At 54.9% G+C, this 17,288-nt stretch overlaps 1 protein-coding gene across 3 annotated transcripts in view; it reads left to right on the forward strand.

Moving 5' to 3' along the window:
• Positions 1–16: 16 nt before the first annotated feature.
• Megf6 (multiple EGF like domains 6) overlaps positions 17–17,288 on the forward strand; it is a 104,061-nt gene continuing 86,789 nt past the window's right edge. For all 3 annotated transcript variants that reach the window (XM_031379683.1, XM_031379685.1, XM_031379684.1), the window contains exons 1-3: positions 17–402; positions 6,102–6,236; positions 11,292–11,401. In XM_031379683.1, coding sequence (XP_031235543.1) covers positions 284–402; positions 6,102–6,236; positions 11,292–11,401 — 364 coding nt within the window. In that variant the 5' untranslated portion in view covers positions 17–283. The remainder of the gene's footprint in view (positions 403–6,101; positions 6,237–11,291; positions 11,402–17,288) is intronic.

The following is a 17,288-nucleotide window of genomic DNA, read 5'->3' on the forward strand; positions in this document are numbered from 1 at the left end:
GGGCGGGCGGGCCTGACGTCTGGGGCGTCCCGCTCCAAGTTTGCTCTCCATCACTCCTGGCCAGTGTCTGGCCACGCCGAGCGGAGCGCGAAGGTATCGGAGCTCCAGGCAACTGCCCCATCCACACCTGCGGGAACCTCGCGCCCCGCACCTGGTGCGACTGGGTTGCGGTGCTCCGCTGTCCTCCGGGGTATGGAGCGAGTGAAGACAGCGTCTACCGGCCGCAAGGGCAGCCTGTGAGTCGAAGAGCCGAGGACCGAGTGGGAGCGTTACCGCGCGCACTATGCCTGTCCGGGTGGAGGCGAGGGCGGCTTGGCGCGTGGTGGCCCTGGCGCTGCTGCTGCACCCCGCCGTGCCTGCAGCCTCCCAGCCGCTACCCCAGCGCCCGCTGCAGCCGAGCATGTGAGTAGCGCGAGTCGCGAGGCTCCTGGGGGCAATGCTGACCCGGACAGAGCTCGGGGCTTTGTCCCTGGGGCCACAGAACAATGGGCTCTTTGCTTTAACTGAGGAGGGAATGGTCCAGACCCGGGGTCCCGGATTGGATCTGGGGCCCTCGAGTCTGCCGCAGGACCTCTGGGCTCCCGCCTCTGCAGTAAGGGTCCTGCAGACTTAGACGGATGGCGAACTCTGGAGAGGTGAGGAATCCAAGCCCCTGCGGCGCAGGGTCCAGCTGGGGAGCCGGCTTGGAGGCGGCCGAGAGGAAGCAGCCTGGTCCCACTTCCTCCCCAAGCTGGTCTCCTGGGGTCCGGGGGCCTGCGCAGGGGCGGGGGTGCCCAAAGGGGGCTGCCAGAACTGTTTTGTGTGTTAAACACGTGCGCTCTGGGGCCTCGGGAGAAGGAATTCAGTACTAGAATGGGCAGGAAGAGAGGGTCAGGGAGCCAGCGGCGACGGATTTAATTTTGAAAGATGATTCCCCAACTGGCCGGTTAGCGGTCTCTCTTAAACTGCAAAGCGATCCCTCTGTTGGCCTCAAAGGAAAACTGGTGCGAAGTGAGACCGAGAGTGGATGAGGTGTACGGATGAGAGGCCTGTGGCACTCACCAGCCCTTCCCCGCAGGGTGCAAGGTGGAGCCTTGTAAACTTGGCAAGGCTGCTGGGGCGGCATGGGGAGTAGACGGGGACCCTTCAGGCCGGGGTTGGGGCTTCCACTCTGCCAGTTAGGGCACCTTTTCACCCACAGAAGAGATTTGCTGCTCTGTCCAGGGCTGGCACTGATGGATCCAGCATATACCTGGCCGTGAGGACAGAGTCGTGGTTCCTTGGGGGAATGAGAGGACAAGCTTTCTACTGGGACAGGTGCCCTCGGGACCTCCTCCCTGGGTCTTGCGTTGGCCTTTGTGGCCATTACAAAGGAGAGTTGGGGTCCTCTCGCCCGTGAACAGAGGCAACAACCTATGTCCCCGACTTCTGCGGTTCATTTCTCTTAACCGAGTCCGAGGGAGCTTCAGTCCTAGAGTGATTATTGCAATTAGCGTGGTGGGCGAGGGCTGCCAGCCTGCCTGTCTCTTCCATGGTTGAGAGGGGCTGCAGACACAGGCTTCCTGAGGTTCCAGGTGGGTGGATGCAATCTGGCACGTGTGGAAACTGTTGCTCGCCGTTTATGGTTCCCCACCGGGCTCTGTCCGCTCCTGCTGGTGTGGAGCCAAGAGCTTGCTGCCTGTGTCCTGCTCACCTGGGCCTAGGAAGCCTTCAGCTATTGAAAAAGCTGTTGGAATTAGCTGGGAATGGGTAGCAGGAGAGCCTGACCCTTCTTCCTCTTGATGCAATTTCCAGAGACTGCCTTCCCCTCTTGCAGAGGCGGCTGCATCTCTGCAGCCGTGCACCCGCTTGCTGGCCCTTCTGTGCCCCCAATAACCCTCTGTTCTCAGATTGTCCCCTTTGGGTCTGAGATCCAGATTGGGCAAAAACCCTGGCTCTCTTCCCCAGACCCACATCTCTTGGGCATCTGCACATGAACTCTAGCTGGCTGGGCGAGTGAGGCAGTTTCATTTGGCCAGACCAGTGGCAATATCTCCGTGGGCTTTGTAGGAGGAGCCGCTTAATTGGCTGAACACACAGCAGGTGGAAGCCATGAGGACCAGCTTTCAGAGGTGACCTTTCAGGTTTGCTCTTAGTGCCCCGAAACTCGGAGGAGCAGGGGAGGGGCGCTGGGAAGGCAGCCAGGACCCTAGGAAATACTTCTTGGCTGTTCCTCTGCTGCCTTTCTCTCCTGGGGAGTTCTGATGAGCTGGCAGGGCCTGGCACAGCCGCCACACCTCCTTGGCCAGTTTTCCTGAACTGATAACTGCAGAGTTTTCACAGTACTTTGTCCTCCTGCCCATAGCCCCCTACTGTTGGTGTGCAAGCCATGGGCCTCTGTGGGCTCTAGGGGTAGAGCACCCCTCACTCCCATCCTAGGTGCCCGGTGGACCCTCACGAGTCTGCTGGAACAGTGCGGTTGATTCTCTGGCTGCTGCTGACCATAGGCGCTCAGAGTCAGTGGGTGGAGCATGGCCACCTATTTGTTTTTGCATCTAAGTGACTTCTCAGCTTGGAGGAAGTACGCCTTGCCTGCTTCAACTGGGGATGGGAATGGTTGCCGAACAGCGTGGGGTTGGCATGACTGCTTAAGGGCTTCCTGCAGCCCCGTTGAGGATGGAGAGAGAGGTTGCCCATGTGTTGAAGCTCTGACCAGCTCTGCCTGAGGCTGCACCGGCCACATGTTCATATGCAGCTTCGAAGCACAGGACTTCTCCCAGTCTGGAGTCCTTTTGGGCAGCTAGGCTAAGAAACGCAGTCCCAAGGCTTTGGAATCAGCTAATGATGTTGACCCTCTCCTACTACCCAGGCAGGTACTAGCACCCCCCCACACACACACACACACACAGGCCTGAGGGCTTAAACAGCCACATTCTCTATGACTGAGAGTTTATCTCTCTAGTAGTCCTCTAACACTCCTCTTCAGGATGTGAGGAGGTTGATGGTGAATGACCAGATGCCCCAGAAGACAGGAGGTGCTGTGCCTGTGCAGTCGGGTGGGGTGGGGGGTTGTGGAGCAGGGGAAGGACGATGTGTCTGCTGAGCATCCTGTGCTGGTCATGTGCCTGGCGGAGGCACCTGAGGGTCTCTGATCTGCCTCTTCTCAGTGTTGACATGCTCTAGACAACCGCTGGGCTCCTATCCCCAAAGCCTCACATTTTCCAGTGTGCCAGCTGTACCCAGGCCAGGGCAGTATACTCAAAGGTGAACCATGAGGCAAAGGAGGGAGGTATAGACAAACTCTGCCCTCTGAAGCTATGGAGACAGTGTGCCTCCCACTTCCATACCCTGATGAAGGGTGCCATTGCCATGAGCATCCCTGGCTTTCAGCTCCTGCAAAGACTGCATCCCTCCATCCTTCAGCAGATGGCTCTGCAGCTGGACTGAGGTCCCCTCCCTTTGATGGCACTGGGTCCAGCTTGTGGCTTGGGCTTTGCCTCTCCTGCCTTGGCGGGAAGCTGCATGAGATGGCAAGGAATGGAAAGATGCCTTTGACCTGCTGAAGAGCTTGAGCCTTTGCTGTGTTCTTCTGGGGCCTGAGCTGAGGCTGTCTTTCTGTCTCTCCCTTGGCTTCCCTTCCTCAGAGTTCTCCATCCTCCACCATGTACGTTTGCCCACACTTCCTAGGAGGGGCACTGGGTTCCTGTGCCACCCCAACCCTTCACTCATGCCAATTAACCACCAGGTTCTTGTAAGAGCTTTGAAGCCTCTAGGTTGGTCTCCTGTCTGTGTAGATTCCTGCTGACCCTCGTCACATTGGAGACAGTGACATTCTCTACATGTCACAGATGTTTTCATACCAGCCATGTTGCTCTCTCAGGCCTTAGGTGCAGACCAGGGACAGGAAGAGACAGAGAGAGAGAGAGAGAGAGAGAGAGAGAGAGAAGAGCTACTCTGTGGCCATGGCAGGGAGAGTTCTAAGTAACTAGCCAGAGGGCAGGTGTGTGTGTGTGTGTGTGTGTGTGTGTGTGTGTGTGTGTGTTCAGTGGAACTTCCCTATGTTCCACTGAACACAGAGGTCCCACAAAGGGCAGTCTCCTGTGGGCACACAGCAAAGTGGAGGCTACAAGGATCAAAAGTGAGGCCAGGCCCGGGCCAGAGAAGGCTGAGGAGGGCTTTCCCTGTGTGGGGACCACCGCCCTGTGCAAAACCCTGCCCTGGCTTCGTCCCCATATTCTTAGCCTGGGATACTTGGCTCACAACAGGCCTCTGAAGTCCAGGTTCAATGTTCTTAGCTAGCCATCCATCTGAGAGGCACAGCAGAGCTCAGCAAGAGGCGGGGTCTTGGGTCCAGGCTCCATTTCTGATTGGCAGATGGTCTTAAAACAACTGAGGGAGTCAGTCACTGCCACCTTCTTTCTGGTGGTGAAAGGGGCACCCCTGGGGTGGTGCCTAGAGGGTGCCTGATATCAGCAAGGCAGAGGGTGGGAGTGGGGGTCTATCCCATGGGGGATTATCTGTGTGAAGTGGCAGAAAGCCCTTCCCATCAGGTTCTGGAATTTCACAGCCGCTCAGTCCTGTCTGGGGTCCCGCCTGGCCATGGAGAATCCATCCACAGCTACAGTGCACATGTGCGGTTTATAGCACACCCCAGATCCCACTGCTTCATCCTGGGACCTGACAGTCCTCACCCTGCATTCACTCCAGACTTGGCATGGCTAACTTCTGCCTAGATGGGAAGTTTGGAAGACTGGGGAAGGTACAGTGGGGACTGCCCCACAGGAGGTCTTAGGACTGAGTATGACAGTCCTGTGCCTATGGCTATGCTGTGACTGAAGGAAAGCTAGGGTTTAGATGACCTGGCTTCACCCTGGGCAGGTGCAGACCTGCTCAGGGCTGGGAGCCCCTGATGTCTGTCTGGTACTTTCATCTTGTCTGCAGTTGGTCTGTGCACTTCCCTGCGGGGGTGGCGTCCCACCCAGCAGAGCCAGGGAAAGAGCAAAAATAAAGGCCTCTGGGTCAGAACATCCGTCTGGGGGTGGCTGGTCTGGGGCCAGAGCTGTTGGTTGGGGTGGTCTGGGTCTCTTAAGTGCTGAACTTTGGACAGCACCCAGCAGTCACCGAGAAGAGTGAGGCCATGTAGGAGTATCGGATCGGGGGCAGAGCCCCTGATAGAGCAGGGACCTCAGCTAGGGTAGGAGGGATGGGTGGCCCCTGCTTACTCTGTGCCCTGAAGAGAGAGAGGGAGGGGCTGTATGCAGAGGATTGCTGGGATTTCTGTAAGCACCCACCAGACTGGAAAGCAACTCTGGTCTGTGTGAGTGTAGCTGGTAGCCCTTTGTGCTGGGGACTGAGATCAGAGCCCGGTCACCCTCGCAGGTAGAATGCTCCCTTTCGTTTCTTGGGCCATGTGGGGCACTCACCTGCTTCCTTGGTCTTGTCTTCGGTCCCACAGCTTGCCTTTGTATCCTCTGGTCCCTCAGGCTTGAGTGAGCCTGAGTTTTGTGTACATTTCCTGCTGTACATCTGCAGATGGCCCTTCCAGCTGAGTTTTCTCTTACTGGGCAGGAGCCTTTTCTCTACTTGGTGGGCCTGGAGGCTGTCTTAGTCCACCCACCTTTGGCGTCGTGCTCCACTAGGCTGGCTTCTGGGCTGAGTGAAGGGCAGAAACATACAAAGAATCACTGCCCCAGGTGTGGCTGGAGAGTGGCCAGGTTTTTGGTTTTCTATTTGTCTCCACCCCTCCTCCTGGGTCGTATCCACATACTCCTATGTGGATGCCAGGGAGACATTGAGGTAGCAGGAGTGAGGGAGGGTGTTCTGGGGCCTCGGGGCTTGGGGATAAGCCTGAGTCCCAACAAGGCCTGCAGGTCCCCTCTACCCTGAGCTCCTGGGCTAGGGGACAGGAGATTCTGCCTACCCTCCTGATTCTTAGGGATAGTGCCTTATGCAGCTCAGGATCCGAGTGGAAGATGCCATGCATGGCCCTCGTTCCTTCTTAGTCCCCTTGTCCGGGAGTCCCAAGTGGATGCCAGATGGGCAACATGCTGTAGCCTAGCGTGGGATACTTGGATACCTAGTATAGGCATGGAGGCATGGCCGTTGCCAGTAGAGAAGTTGAATGTCACTGTCCTTTTTTCCAGGCCCCACGTGTGTGCAGAACAGAAGCTGACCCTGGTTGGCCACCGCCAGCCTTGTGTGCAAGCCTTCAGCCGCATAGTGCCTGTGTGGAGGTCAGGCTGCGGGCAGCAGGCATGGTGTGTTGGCCAAGAGCGCAGGTAAGTGGTGGAGATCCTGATCTAATTAACGGGGACCAGTTCTCAGCTAGGAGCAGCAGCAGTGACCGTTAGGGTCAGGCAGCTAGGATTGGGGCCCCACCTTGGTTCAACCTGATTCCCTTCAGAGGACATAGTCTTTTACCCCTAGACTCTAGCAGGCCTGCTCAGGCAGGCCAGGTCACTTTTGAGGGTGGGGAGGAGCGCCGGTGGTGGTCAGACCCTCAGGTTACGAGTGCTGATTGGCCAGAAGGTAGAATTCCAGCTCAACCAGCTGAGGTTCCAGCTGGAGATTCCTACTCAGCCAGCTGACCCCTGGGCCTAGTGCCCAAGCCTGTGAAAACGTATTGCTCAATGTTTTATTTAAAAATCAAACTTAAGGAGTGCCTTTGCATAGCTGTCTCTGCAGGGCCTACCTGCAGAAGCTGGGCAGCGGGGAGCAGTGCAGAGTGGAATTGTTGTGTGTTGAGGAGGCGGTAGAGGTGGCTGCAGCCCTGGCCAGGTGGAGTTTGTCAAGGAAAGCAGCATGCTCAGCAAGGAGTCTCAGTGCTGCTGCTCTTGTTGGGTCTGGGGTTCACAGGGCACCTGGGCCTGCTCTGCCTGACCTAGGAGCTCCAGGGGCCGCTTGAGCGTTAGTGTGTATTTGCTGTCCATTCAGGCTTGTGTAGGATAGCGCTGGAAAAAGTCCTTGCCCAGGACACCTGTGGCCGTGTCTGGAGGTGGGAAGTGCTGAGGGGTGGGAGTGGAGGACTGTAGCAGCTGACCTGGGTGGAGCATGCTGCTCGGGTCTGCAGAGCACAGCCTGCTCCTGCCTCCATGGGGTGACAGGCTGCAGGTCAGGAGACCAAGGGGAAGGAGGAACCTCCCCATCCTCAGAGGTCAACATTTTGTACCCCTCCTTCCAACCTTCACATGGCCATGCATGCACATGTTTATGAAGCAGTGTTGGGTCCTCTAACCTGTGTCTCCCTGCCCATAGCTTGTGAAAGACACCCCGTGGCTGGAACCTGTGGCCCCTGGGCCCTGTGGCTGAAGGTTCTGTGACAGTCAAGGTTTATAGGTTGGCAGGGGTCCAAAGTGGCTGATGATCTACTACTCTCTAGGAGGGCCATACTTCCCTGGCTCAGGGTAGAGAGGGCAGAGCACTGGTGGAGAGGCATGGAAGATGGTTATTTGATATCTTGTCTGTGTCAGGGTTTTCTGGATATCTCAAGATGGCTCGTATCCAGGTTCTGGGATCTCTCATCATTCTGCCCAGCTCAAGGTATCTGGTTCCCTTCATCTGCCCGCTAGCCTGAAACACAGCCAGGTGGGGTTCACAGCCAGGTTCATCCCCAGGTGGGGGTCCCATGTGGCATTTCGGGTTCTAGGCTCCAGGTGGGGCCAAAGCTCTGGTTGAGGGCATCCTCTTTGTTGGACACCGACCTGTTTTTCTCCTTTCCCCTTCCTACTCTGAGGTGACCCTGAGCCATTTGCCTTTGTGCCTATAGAGGATGACAGGCCCAACCATGGAGTCAGAAGGTACACACACCAACCAGGCTCATCTCAGCACCCTGAGTACAGCAAACACGGGCATGCTTGAGGCCTTGAAGTCTTTCTTGCTGTCTTTCCCGAGCACTGGGACGTTCCTCCGATCCTCATCTGGGACAGTTGTCCTGCTGTGCTGACCCTAGCTTATCCCTCTTAAGCCAGCCCAAGACCACCCTCCCTTCTCCAGAGCGCCTGACCCAGTGGAACACTTTTCCCCCACTGGAAAAGACCCACCAATGTCACGGTCTCAGTCTCCTCCCAGAGCCCTGGGGCCTTGTCTCTCTTCCTAGGCTCATGAATGGAGCTCACTTTGGGATGTATTCTAGCTTGGCCTGAGTGGCACAGTGTTTAATACAGGAATGAGGTCAGATAATGTGTCACCATCAAGTCTAACTGCATGGGGGTGGGGCAAAGTGGGCTCTCTTGTCAGCCTTGCTGGTCCTCCAGCAGTCTGAGGATGTAATACAGCCAAATGCTGAATTCTGAATGGGAGGGGTCACCAGTGGGCTCAGGTGGTGCCCAAGCCTGAGGGACATCACTATACATTGTAATGTCAGGCTTTGAGCATGGTGGGATTGTCTGCTATAGAGGGTGTCTTAGTCAGGCTTCCTATTCCTGCACAAACATCATGACCAAGAAGCAAGGTGGGGAGGAAAGGGTTTATTCAGCTTACTTCCACATTACTGTTCATCACCAAAGGAAGTCAGGACTGGAACTCAAGCAGGTCAGGAAGCAGAAGCTGATGCAGAGTCCATGGAGGGATGTTACTTACTGGCTTGCTTTCCCTGGCTTTCTCAGTTTGTTTTCTTATAGAACCCAGGACCACCAGCCCAGGGATGGCACCACCCACAATGGGCCCTACCACCCTTGATCACTAACTGAGAAAATGCCTTGCAGCTGGATCTCATGGAGGCATTTCCTCAAGGGAGGCTCCTTTCTCTGTGATAACTCCAGCTTGTGTAAAGTTGACACACAAAACCAGCCAGTATAGAGGGTTCCTCTGTTTCTGTCTTTCTCTCTTTCTTTGGGCTCTCTTACAAAGCTGGAAGCTCGCTGCATAGCTAGTCTGGCTGACCAGCAAGCTCCTTGGCTCAATCCTTTCCTCCAATGCTGGGCTCACATGCACATGTAGCCATGCCCAGCCATTTACATAGATGTTGGGGGTTCAAACTTATGTCCTGTTGCTTTCACAGTATCTGTTCTCACCCACTGAGCCATTCCTGTATCCCCTAGGTTTTTGTTTTGTTTTTTTGGGGGACCCTCTTTGAGTTCTTGTGGGGCAGACATCCCAGGGTATACTGGGATCCCAGCCCCTCAGTCTGAATTTGCTTGGCCAGATTGAGAACTTTTTCTGGCCTCAGTTCCCCATCTGTATTGACCTGCATGAGGCTAAGGTGACTGTGTAGGCCATTCCCTCGTGGCACCTGCCACCATCTTTTAATGGGCCCTTGGTGTTGTGTGTGGCCTCACCAAAGACAGGGGAGATGGTGCTGACATCAGCCTGAGGGGCCAGAGGGAGTTCAAGGGTCTCAGTGTGAGAGAGTCTTTCCTGACAGGTCAGACAAACATCCAGGTCACCAGGCTGGGAACTCTCTAAGCTATATAAAGAGGTCCTTTGAGGGGTAATGAGGAGTCACCCAGAGGAAGGAAGGAAGGGAGAAGGAATGGAGAGAGCTGGCATTTAAATCTTGGAGCGTGCACCCCTCTTGGAAAGCCCAGAGTATTATGGCCTCCTTTCTAACATGGCCACAGCAGCCTCAAATCTGACATGGACCCATAAGTCTCCATTCCTACATTGTCCCAAAACTTTCCATTCTCACATGGTCCCAACAGCCTCCATTCTCACATGGTCCCCAAGCCTCCAGCCCCGCAGGTTCAGAGTCCAAGTGAGCTAGTGGTAGCTAGGTTTGGTTCTCATGGCTGCCTAGCCTCTCCAAGAATCTTTTCCTTCAGGGGCCTTGTGGAGGAGTGTCAGGGTGAGCTGCACGTAGCCCAGCCCTGTCTGCAGCCCAGGCAAGGGGATAAATATTTACGATGGCCAGGCTCGAGTGCTCTAGTGCTGCCAAATATTGTTCACGCTGTGGTCGGTTTCTGTCCGGGCAAGTGGTTTCATGTCCTGCCAAGGTGGTATTTTGTAAGGCACTCCCAGAGTTTCTGTGTGGAGAGTCTGTTCAGGAACACATGCTTCCGGGAAGTGGCCTCGGCCCTGTTTATTGGACAGAGCCTGGGGCCACATGGCTTTTGGTGTGCTGGCCCCAGAAAGCATAGGCTGGCTTGTTACCTGGAGATACAGCCTGGGCACCTGACCATTCCCCGGGGCCTCGAGGGCCCTTAACCTGTGCTTGTTGACCTAGCTTCTGCAGCTGTTGACCCTGCAAGCTGGAGGCTGGTGGGGGAGGTGGGAGTCACCATCTTCTCTCTACCCGTTTTCCCACCATCACACTGTTTCTGGTTCTTTGTGTCTCCTTTCAGTCTGTCTCTATAAGCATTGAGGTTTCACTGTCATAGAGCCCAGGGCATATATGAAGCTGGGAGGTCTGTGTTTGTTTCCTAGAGCTGTTGTGACAAATGCTGACAAATCAGGTGGCCTAAAAACAGCTCTGGAGGGGCGTTGGGAGATGGCTCAGTTGGTAAAGGAGTTGTCATGCAAGCGTTAGAAACTTGTGTTCAGATCCCCACAACCCACATAAAAATGCTAGGCAGGCATAGCATTGCAGACCAGCAACCCCAGTCTGAGGTGACAAAGCCAGGTGGGTCCCTGGGGCTTGCTGGTCAGCCAGGCTAGGCGATTGGTGAACTCCAGTTTCAGTGAGAGACTGCTTCAAAAGGGGGCAAAAATAAGACTGAGGAAGTCACTCAACATTGTCTCTACACATATGACACATGTGTGTGTACCCACACACACAATAAAAATTAAAAAGACAAGGCAGTTTTTAAGTTGGAAGTCCCAGTGTAGGGCTGAGGTCCCGAGGGAGCAGGACCTATCGTGGGGTGTCAGCAGCTGCCCCATCTCCACATGCTTTCCTTGTAGTCTCAGGGTGCCATTCACTACCCCTGTGTGTCCCCATCTTAACTGATGACCGGCTAAACAGATTTTGTTCCCTAGGCGAGTCCCATTATAGGCAGGCATGGATTTGGGGTAGTCAGAGTCAGTGTTCAAACCTAGTGTCAGGATTGACAGACAAAGTGACCAGATTGGACAGAGCTGACAACCAGCACCAGCAGCCATCTGTCTTACCGGTTATCATTGGAACAAGGGAAGGAGGCTGAGGCAGACAAGGATGGGAAAAAAGGAGCCTCCAGTAGCCCTACAGGCTCTTAGGAGCCACCCTGTGAAGACGGCAGACAGAAGGAGCCAGGCACTGGTGTGTGGGGTCCCAGTTCCCTGGGTACCTTAGCCTGCTTACCTTGTGTGGGCAAGCGCCTATCTAGGGTGCTCTGAGAGGGCAAGCACCTATCTTTGGGGTGCTCTGAGAGCTGAAGCACTGACCCCATAATGATCAACACACCCTGTCTCTTCTGTTCCAGGACTGTGTACTACATGAGCTACAGACAGGTATATGCCACAGAGACCCGCACTGTGTTCAGGTGCTGTCCCGGCTGGAGCCAGAAGCCTGGCCAGGAAGGCTGCCTCTCAGGTGAGTGTCCATCTCTCTCAACTGGTTCTGGGCAGACTCTGGACAGAGGCATGTGTCACGGGGAACATCTGCCTAGCCTTGCCTCTCTGGGTGCTGGCCCATGGCTTCTGTACTCCTAGCCTCTAACTTCTGCCACATGAGAGATGCCCAGGATTTCCAGTACCACAGTTCTGTCTGCTCTAGACTATTGGAGCATAATTCAAATGTAAAAGGGGCAGTAAATCCCAGCATAGTCTGGTAGAATTGGAGGAGGCAGAGCTGGATTGATGCTGCCATAGGAGGGAGGAAGGCAGAGCTGAGCATCTGCTCATACCTGGGACAAAGAAACAGGCTCCTGACCATGGAGCATGGCTGTGGCAGCTACTGGAGAGGCCTTGGCCTATGGGTATGGGACAAGTGACTGGCAGGTGGATGTGGGAACAGGGCTGGCAGGTGGATGTGGGAACAAGTGGCTGGCAGGTAGATATGAGGACAGGTGACTAGCAGGTGGATATGGGAACAGGTGGCTAGCAGGTGGATGTGGGGGCAGGTGGCTGCCAGTAGATGTGGGGACAAGTAGCTGACAGATGTGGGAACAGGTGTCTGTCAGTGGATGTGGGGACAGGTGGCTGGCAGGTGGATGTGGGGACAGGTGTCTGTCCGTGGATATGGGGACATGTGTGTCAGTGGATGTGGGGACAGGCAATAGTAGTGTTCCTCTGGAGGGGGTCATTGCTGAAGTCACTGGCATATCTGGGAATCATACTCCTCACATTGAAGCTTAAGCATGATAGGATTCTGGCTCCCTCATGTCCCTATTAGAAACCTAGCTCCCCGTCCTGAGGTGAACTCCAGTGAGAAATAGGGACCAGAGAAGGGATGCTTGCTGATTTTTTTTCCAGGAGGGAAGTGAGTCACTCCCTGGAAGGGAGCAGAGGGAAGAGGACAGGAGGCCAGCTTGGAGGTGACAAGACTGGGCAGTGGGCCAGCTCTCCCTCAGGTTGGGGTGTTCTGGCCCAACACCAGTATCTCCCTTTCTTCTGTGCCTGTCTGCTGTGTCCCCTGCTTCCTGTGACTTGTGTTGGGGCACAGGCACTGAAGTTCCCTGAGTTTTGGCTCTGAGGACGGGGGTTCCCTGGGCCTGACAGAGGAGGCACCAACAATGGATGAGACTGTAGGAAAGCACAGAGCATGGCCAGATGGGAGGCAGGTGGGGCTCTGGGGCCTACTGGGACCAGAGGACAGGGCTAATGTACAGCTTCTGTCCAGGATGCTCTGGGCAATGGTGGGGTGAGGAAGAAGAGCAGGCCAGCCTGTAGCCCCATGACCACTCTGAGTCATAACCTGGGATCTGGTGAACATCCCAGGGTGAGGGTGGGCAGAGGCAGGCCAAGCCAGGCTTGACCCATCCACACAGGCTGGCTGTCTCCCTGCTGTGTGATGGAGTCAGGGTACAGGTGCTGGCTTTTGTAGACAATGAGGTCATTATGACGGGGGTAACGTCTGTGGCAGTGTCGTGAGTATGGCCATGAACACCTTTCTGTCCCCAGTCTGGCTAGTGGGAGCACTGGGCCTGTCCTGTCAGGTGCACTTGTCTGTGAATGAGCCACATGCCAGGCCGTCACCCACATGTGGATGCTTAGAGAGCTGAGGTGGTCTGTAACTCCTGGCCTGGGAACAAGGTCCCCTAGCACTGGTGAGGCTGTGGTCTCTGCGGGACACCTCCTCTGGGAAACTCCCAGAGACCAGTGGAGTTCTGGCTGTCACATGGCCTGTGAGCCACTGCAGGATTTCCACCCAGAGCCTGGGCTTTCTGTAGTTGTTTGTTTTGAAGCTTGTTTTCAATGAAGGATTCTCTTAGCTCCACGTCTGGCTGTGTTTGTTTAATGGTCCTGGCAGAGCCTATGATCCAGCATCTCTGTCTCCGGATATTCTCCGTCTTCCTTGTTTATCATAGTCTGGCTCCCATCCTTGAAGGGCTGGTGGGGGTGTCAACCTGGGCCTGTCCCCTCCCTAGGGCCTGGAGGCCTAGCACATTCCCTGGTGGCCACGGACTCCTTCCTTTGACCGCCATTTTCTTGGCTGCCTCTGCTAACTACTCAGTGCTGGTGATTGGTGTGTGTGTGGAGGGGGATCTTAGGGACAGTGGCAGCCTTGAGGAGCCCATGGCCTGGTGAGGAGGCTGAGAGTGAGCAGGTGTTTAGTGTGGGAGGGGGTGTAGGGATAGGTGAAGAGCATCCCAGGAGTGGCTGGTTGGCAGGGCCTGCAGGGGTTTGGTCCTGGTCTGGGTCCCACTCCAGTTTGTGTTTCCCTCTCAAAGCTGTCCTTCTGGAGCCAGCATCATGCTGAGAGCCATACCCTCATGCCTCTCTGAGGGCCTGTGTGTGGAGGCATTGGGCCAGGCAGGAATGTGGGACAAGCGGCTACTAATGGGCTAGGTGCCTACCCTCTATGAGCCAGGCAATGGAGGCAGGAAGCCCTGGCTTAGTTCCCTTCATGCCCTGTGACCTGTAGGGTTTTCAGTCCCCAAGGCCTTGGCTTGGGCTAGTGAGACAGGTCCGACAATGCCCATCTCAGAACTGTGGACATAATGAGTAACTTCTCATGGAGACTAATGGGTGATATACAGTAGGAGCTTAAGCAGTGCCCATGTGTCCAGCTATTATTAAAGGAGGTCTGGATACCTGTTAGTAGTGGGGACAATAGCACGCAGGGTCACTTGGCTGAAGGTTCGGGTAGGCCTGTGTCAAGCCGTGATCTCCAGGGATGGGACCTGGGGATTACCTGCCAGAATGGCTCAGCGGTTCAGGGTGGTCCCTCCCCTCTTAGTGAGGGACTTCCCTCTCAGCTGTCTAGCTCTGCATTTCTCCGTCCTGTGACCTTGGGAAGCCTCATTCCAGCTTTGCTTTTGCTTCCCACTGTTGTGAGTGAGAGGCCAGGACAGGTGCAGGTGGAGAGGACTTCTGCCTTAGAGTGTAAGTCTCTGGATGCTCTCTGTGTCCAGAGCCCTTAGAGGGCCTGGGTCCCTGTGGTTAGCTGTGAAGATAAGCTACTGCCCACAGCTCCCTCCCAGTCAGCGTGCCAGCAAGGAACAGTGAGAACTAGCTAGAGTCAGAAGTCCTCATGCAGGAGAGGTAGATCCTCATTTATTTCAAGGGCTGGGGTACACCTCCCTATTCCTCTATCACCTCTAACTCCCTCCAGTGGGAAGGGCAGTGCCCTGGCTGCCAACTCCAGCCCCTCCCCAGCCATTGTGAAGTTTCCTTCTTCAGGCGACCTGGAAACTGTAGGAGGACAGTGTCAGCCTGCGGGTAGTTGTGTTTTCGTAGGGGTGATGGAGTGATGGAGGCCAGAGAATGGCAGGAAGCCGCTAATCGGGTTGTGGTTTCTCCCAGGACCTTTTATGGGATTGTGGCTGGGAGGTGACCAGAAAGAAAAAGTGTTGGGTGGGGTGTCGGGGCCAATTAGCAGGCTTCCCGAGAGCCCTTGTGGCCCCGTGTCACGGGTGTGGCTGGACCCCGCCCCCTTCTGCTGTTCTGTTTCCTGTTTCTCTGAATTCCACTCTTAGCCCAAGTAGGTAAAAAAGTTTGCTCGGACCCTCCTAATACCTAAGCCATAGCTGCTCAGGGTCTATGTGGGAACTCCTCCTTCCACCGAAGGAAGGAACTCTGTACACAGCCATCTAGGTGCTAGTCCTTAACAGCCGATCCCCATCCCGCTGTGTCCACTCCCTAAGAGACCTGCATAGATGAAGCTCTAGCTTGGGCTTCCTCTGACATTCTTGGTGATGCTCAGCTCAGCCTGGGGAGTGTAGGCCACTGGGCTGAGGAGGCCAAATGTCAGGAGCTTCCTCAGCTCCATGGGGCATGAAGGGCACGGTGAAAGAACTCTGCAAGGGTGTTTAATCGGCTTGTGCTCTTGCTCTCTCTCTGTCTCCATCTCTCTTCTCTCTCTCTTGCTCTCTTGCTCTGAGACAGAGTATCAATCTGTAGCCTTGGCTGGCCTGGAATGCACCATGTAGACCAGGCTGGCCTTGAACTCACAGAGATCTGCCTGCCTCTGGCTCCTGAGTGCTGGGATCAAAGTCATGCACCTCCTCTCGCTGTCTCCTTTGAAGCCAGTCACATACATCCAAGGATGGCCTCAGGTTCACTATGCAACAGAGGATGACCTTGAACTTCTGATCCCCCACCCCCGCCTCCACCTACCAAATCATAGGGATAACAGGTGTGCACCATCATGCCCTGCTTATGGGGTGTTGAGAGTCAAGCCTTGTGCATGCCAAACAAGCACTGTAGTAATCGAGCTAAGCCTCCAGACCTGCAGCTCTTTGTAAGGTATGTATTGTGGATTCTCTATTATGGCATATCCCAAGCTGAAGACAAAGGGCGTCTTCAGGAAGAGATGAACCGTATCAATGCAGCACAGTGCCTCCATGCGTGTATCAGTAAGCACCAGTGTGAGCACGCCACTCCACACTTGCCATGGAATAGAAGAAGCGAGGGGTGGGGCATATGGCCTCCTGGGAGGGCCAGCAGTTCTCTTGAGTGAGAAGTGTGTTAGCAACCAGGGAAGGCAGAGCAGGATGAAGCTGGACTTGGGACAGCCCTGTCCAGGTCCATGGTCACCCGTATGTGCAGGTGACCTTGTGTGGACCTGTATAGGACCTGGCAGGACAGTGAACAGAGTGAGGTCAGGGTGGTGGAGGGAGGAGACTCCAGTGGTTGTGGCAGCAGCAATGGCAGCCGGGCATCTTATAGTGACTGACCATTCTAGTGTTAATATCTAAGTTTCACTGATAAAATGATAAAAAACAAACTTAGCGTAGGGGATAAAGGATTTGTGCCGATTCGGGTTTTTTTTGTTGTTTTTTTCGTTTTGTTTTTTTAATCAACCTGACACAAGCCAAGAGTCATCTAGGAAGATGGAGCCTCCATTGAGCAAATGTCTCCATCAGACTGACCTGTAAGCAAATCTGTGGGGGCCATTTTCTTGAGTTCTGATTGATGTGGGAGGGGCCAGCTCACTGTGGACTGTGCCACCCCTGGGCAGGTGCTCCTGGGTTGTATATGAAAGCAGATCCATGATAACAGGGCTAGATAGGGTGAGCCATGCTGTAAGCTGCAACAAATCCTTTCCTCCCCAAGTCGTTTTGGACGTGGTGTTTTATCACAGTAATAGAGACCTAAGTAAGACAGGGTTCATTCTGCTCACGATTCCAGGCAGAGGAGTCGAGGCAGTCAGCACACTGAAGCAGTGAGTTATATCCACGGTGAAGAGTGGAGTAAGAGTGGGGGGGAGGGGCAGAGAGAGACAGACAGAGAGACAGACAGAGAGACAGAGACAGAGAGACAGAGACAGAGAGACAGACAGAAACAGACAGAGACAGAGACAGACAGAGAGAAAGACAGAGAGACAGACAGAGAGAGAGAGAGAGACAGAGAAAGAAAGACAGAGAGGGAGAGAGAGAGAGACAGAGGAAGAATATGAATGTGCATACGTGCTTGTCAGTGCTCAGCTCTCTCATCGTTGTTCATGAAATATAATGATGCGGCCCACATTCTGGGTGGATCTCAGTTAATCGAATCAAGAAAAGTCTCTCGTAGGCATGCCCCTGGCCAACACGATCCAGATAATTCCTCACTGAGGCTCTCTTCCCTGGGTGGTTCTGGATTGTGCCCAGTTGGGATGACTAGCCATCACAGCTGGTAGCTATGCTCTGGGGTCCAGGGCTCACAAAGTAGCAAAGACCAGCTACAAGGTACCATTTAACCAACCACATGGTACAGGTCCTCAACCGCTGGGCAGAAGGGAGCTAACACAGGATGGGGTAAAGAGCCTAAACTGCTGTGGAGGGCAGGATTGAGCTGGGATGTGGTCAGAGTAGCCGAGAGAGAGAGAGAGAGAG

Source organism: Mastomys coucha, unplaced genomic scaffold (assembly GCF_008632895.1).
Source record: "Mastomys coucha isolate ucsf_1 unplaced genomic scaffold, UCSF_Mcou_1 pScaffold18, whole genome shotgun sequence".
In the NCBI taxonomy this organism is placed as follows: Eukaryota; Metazoa; Chordata; class Mammalia; order Rodentia; family Muridae; genus Mastomys; species Mastomys coucha.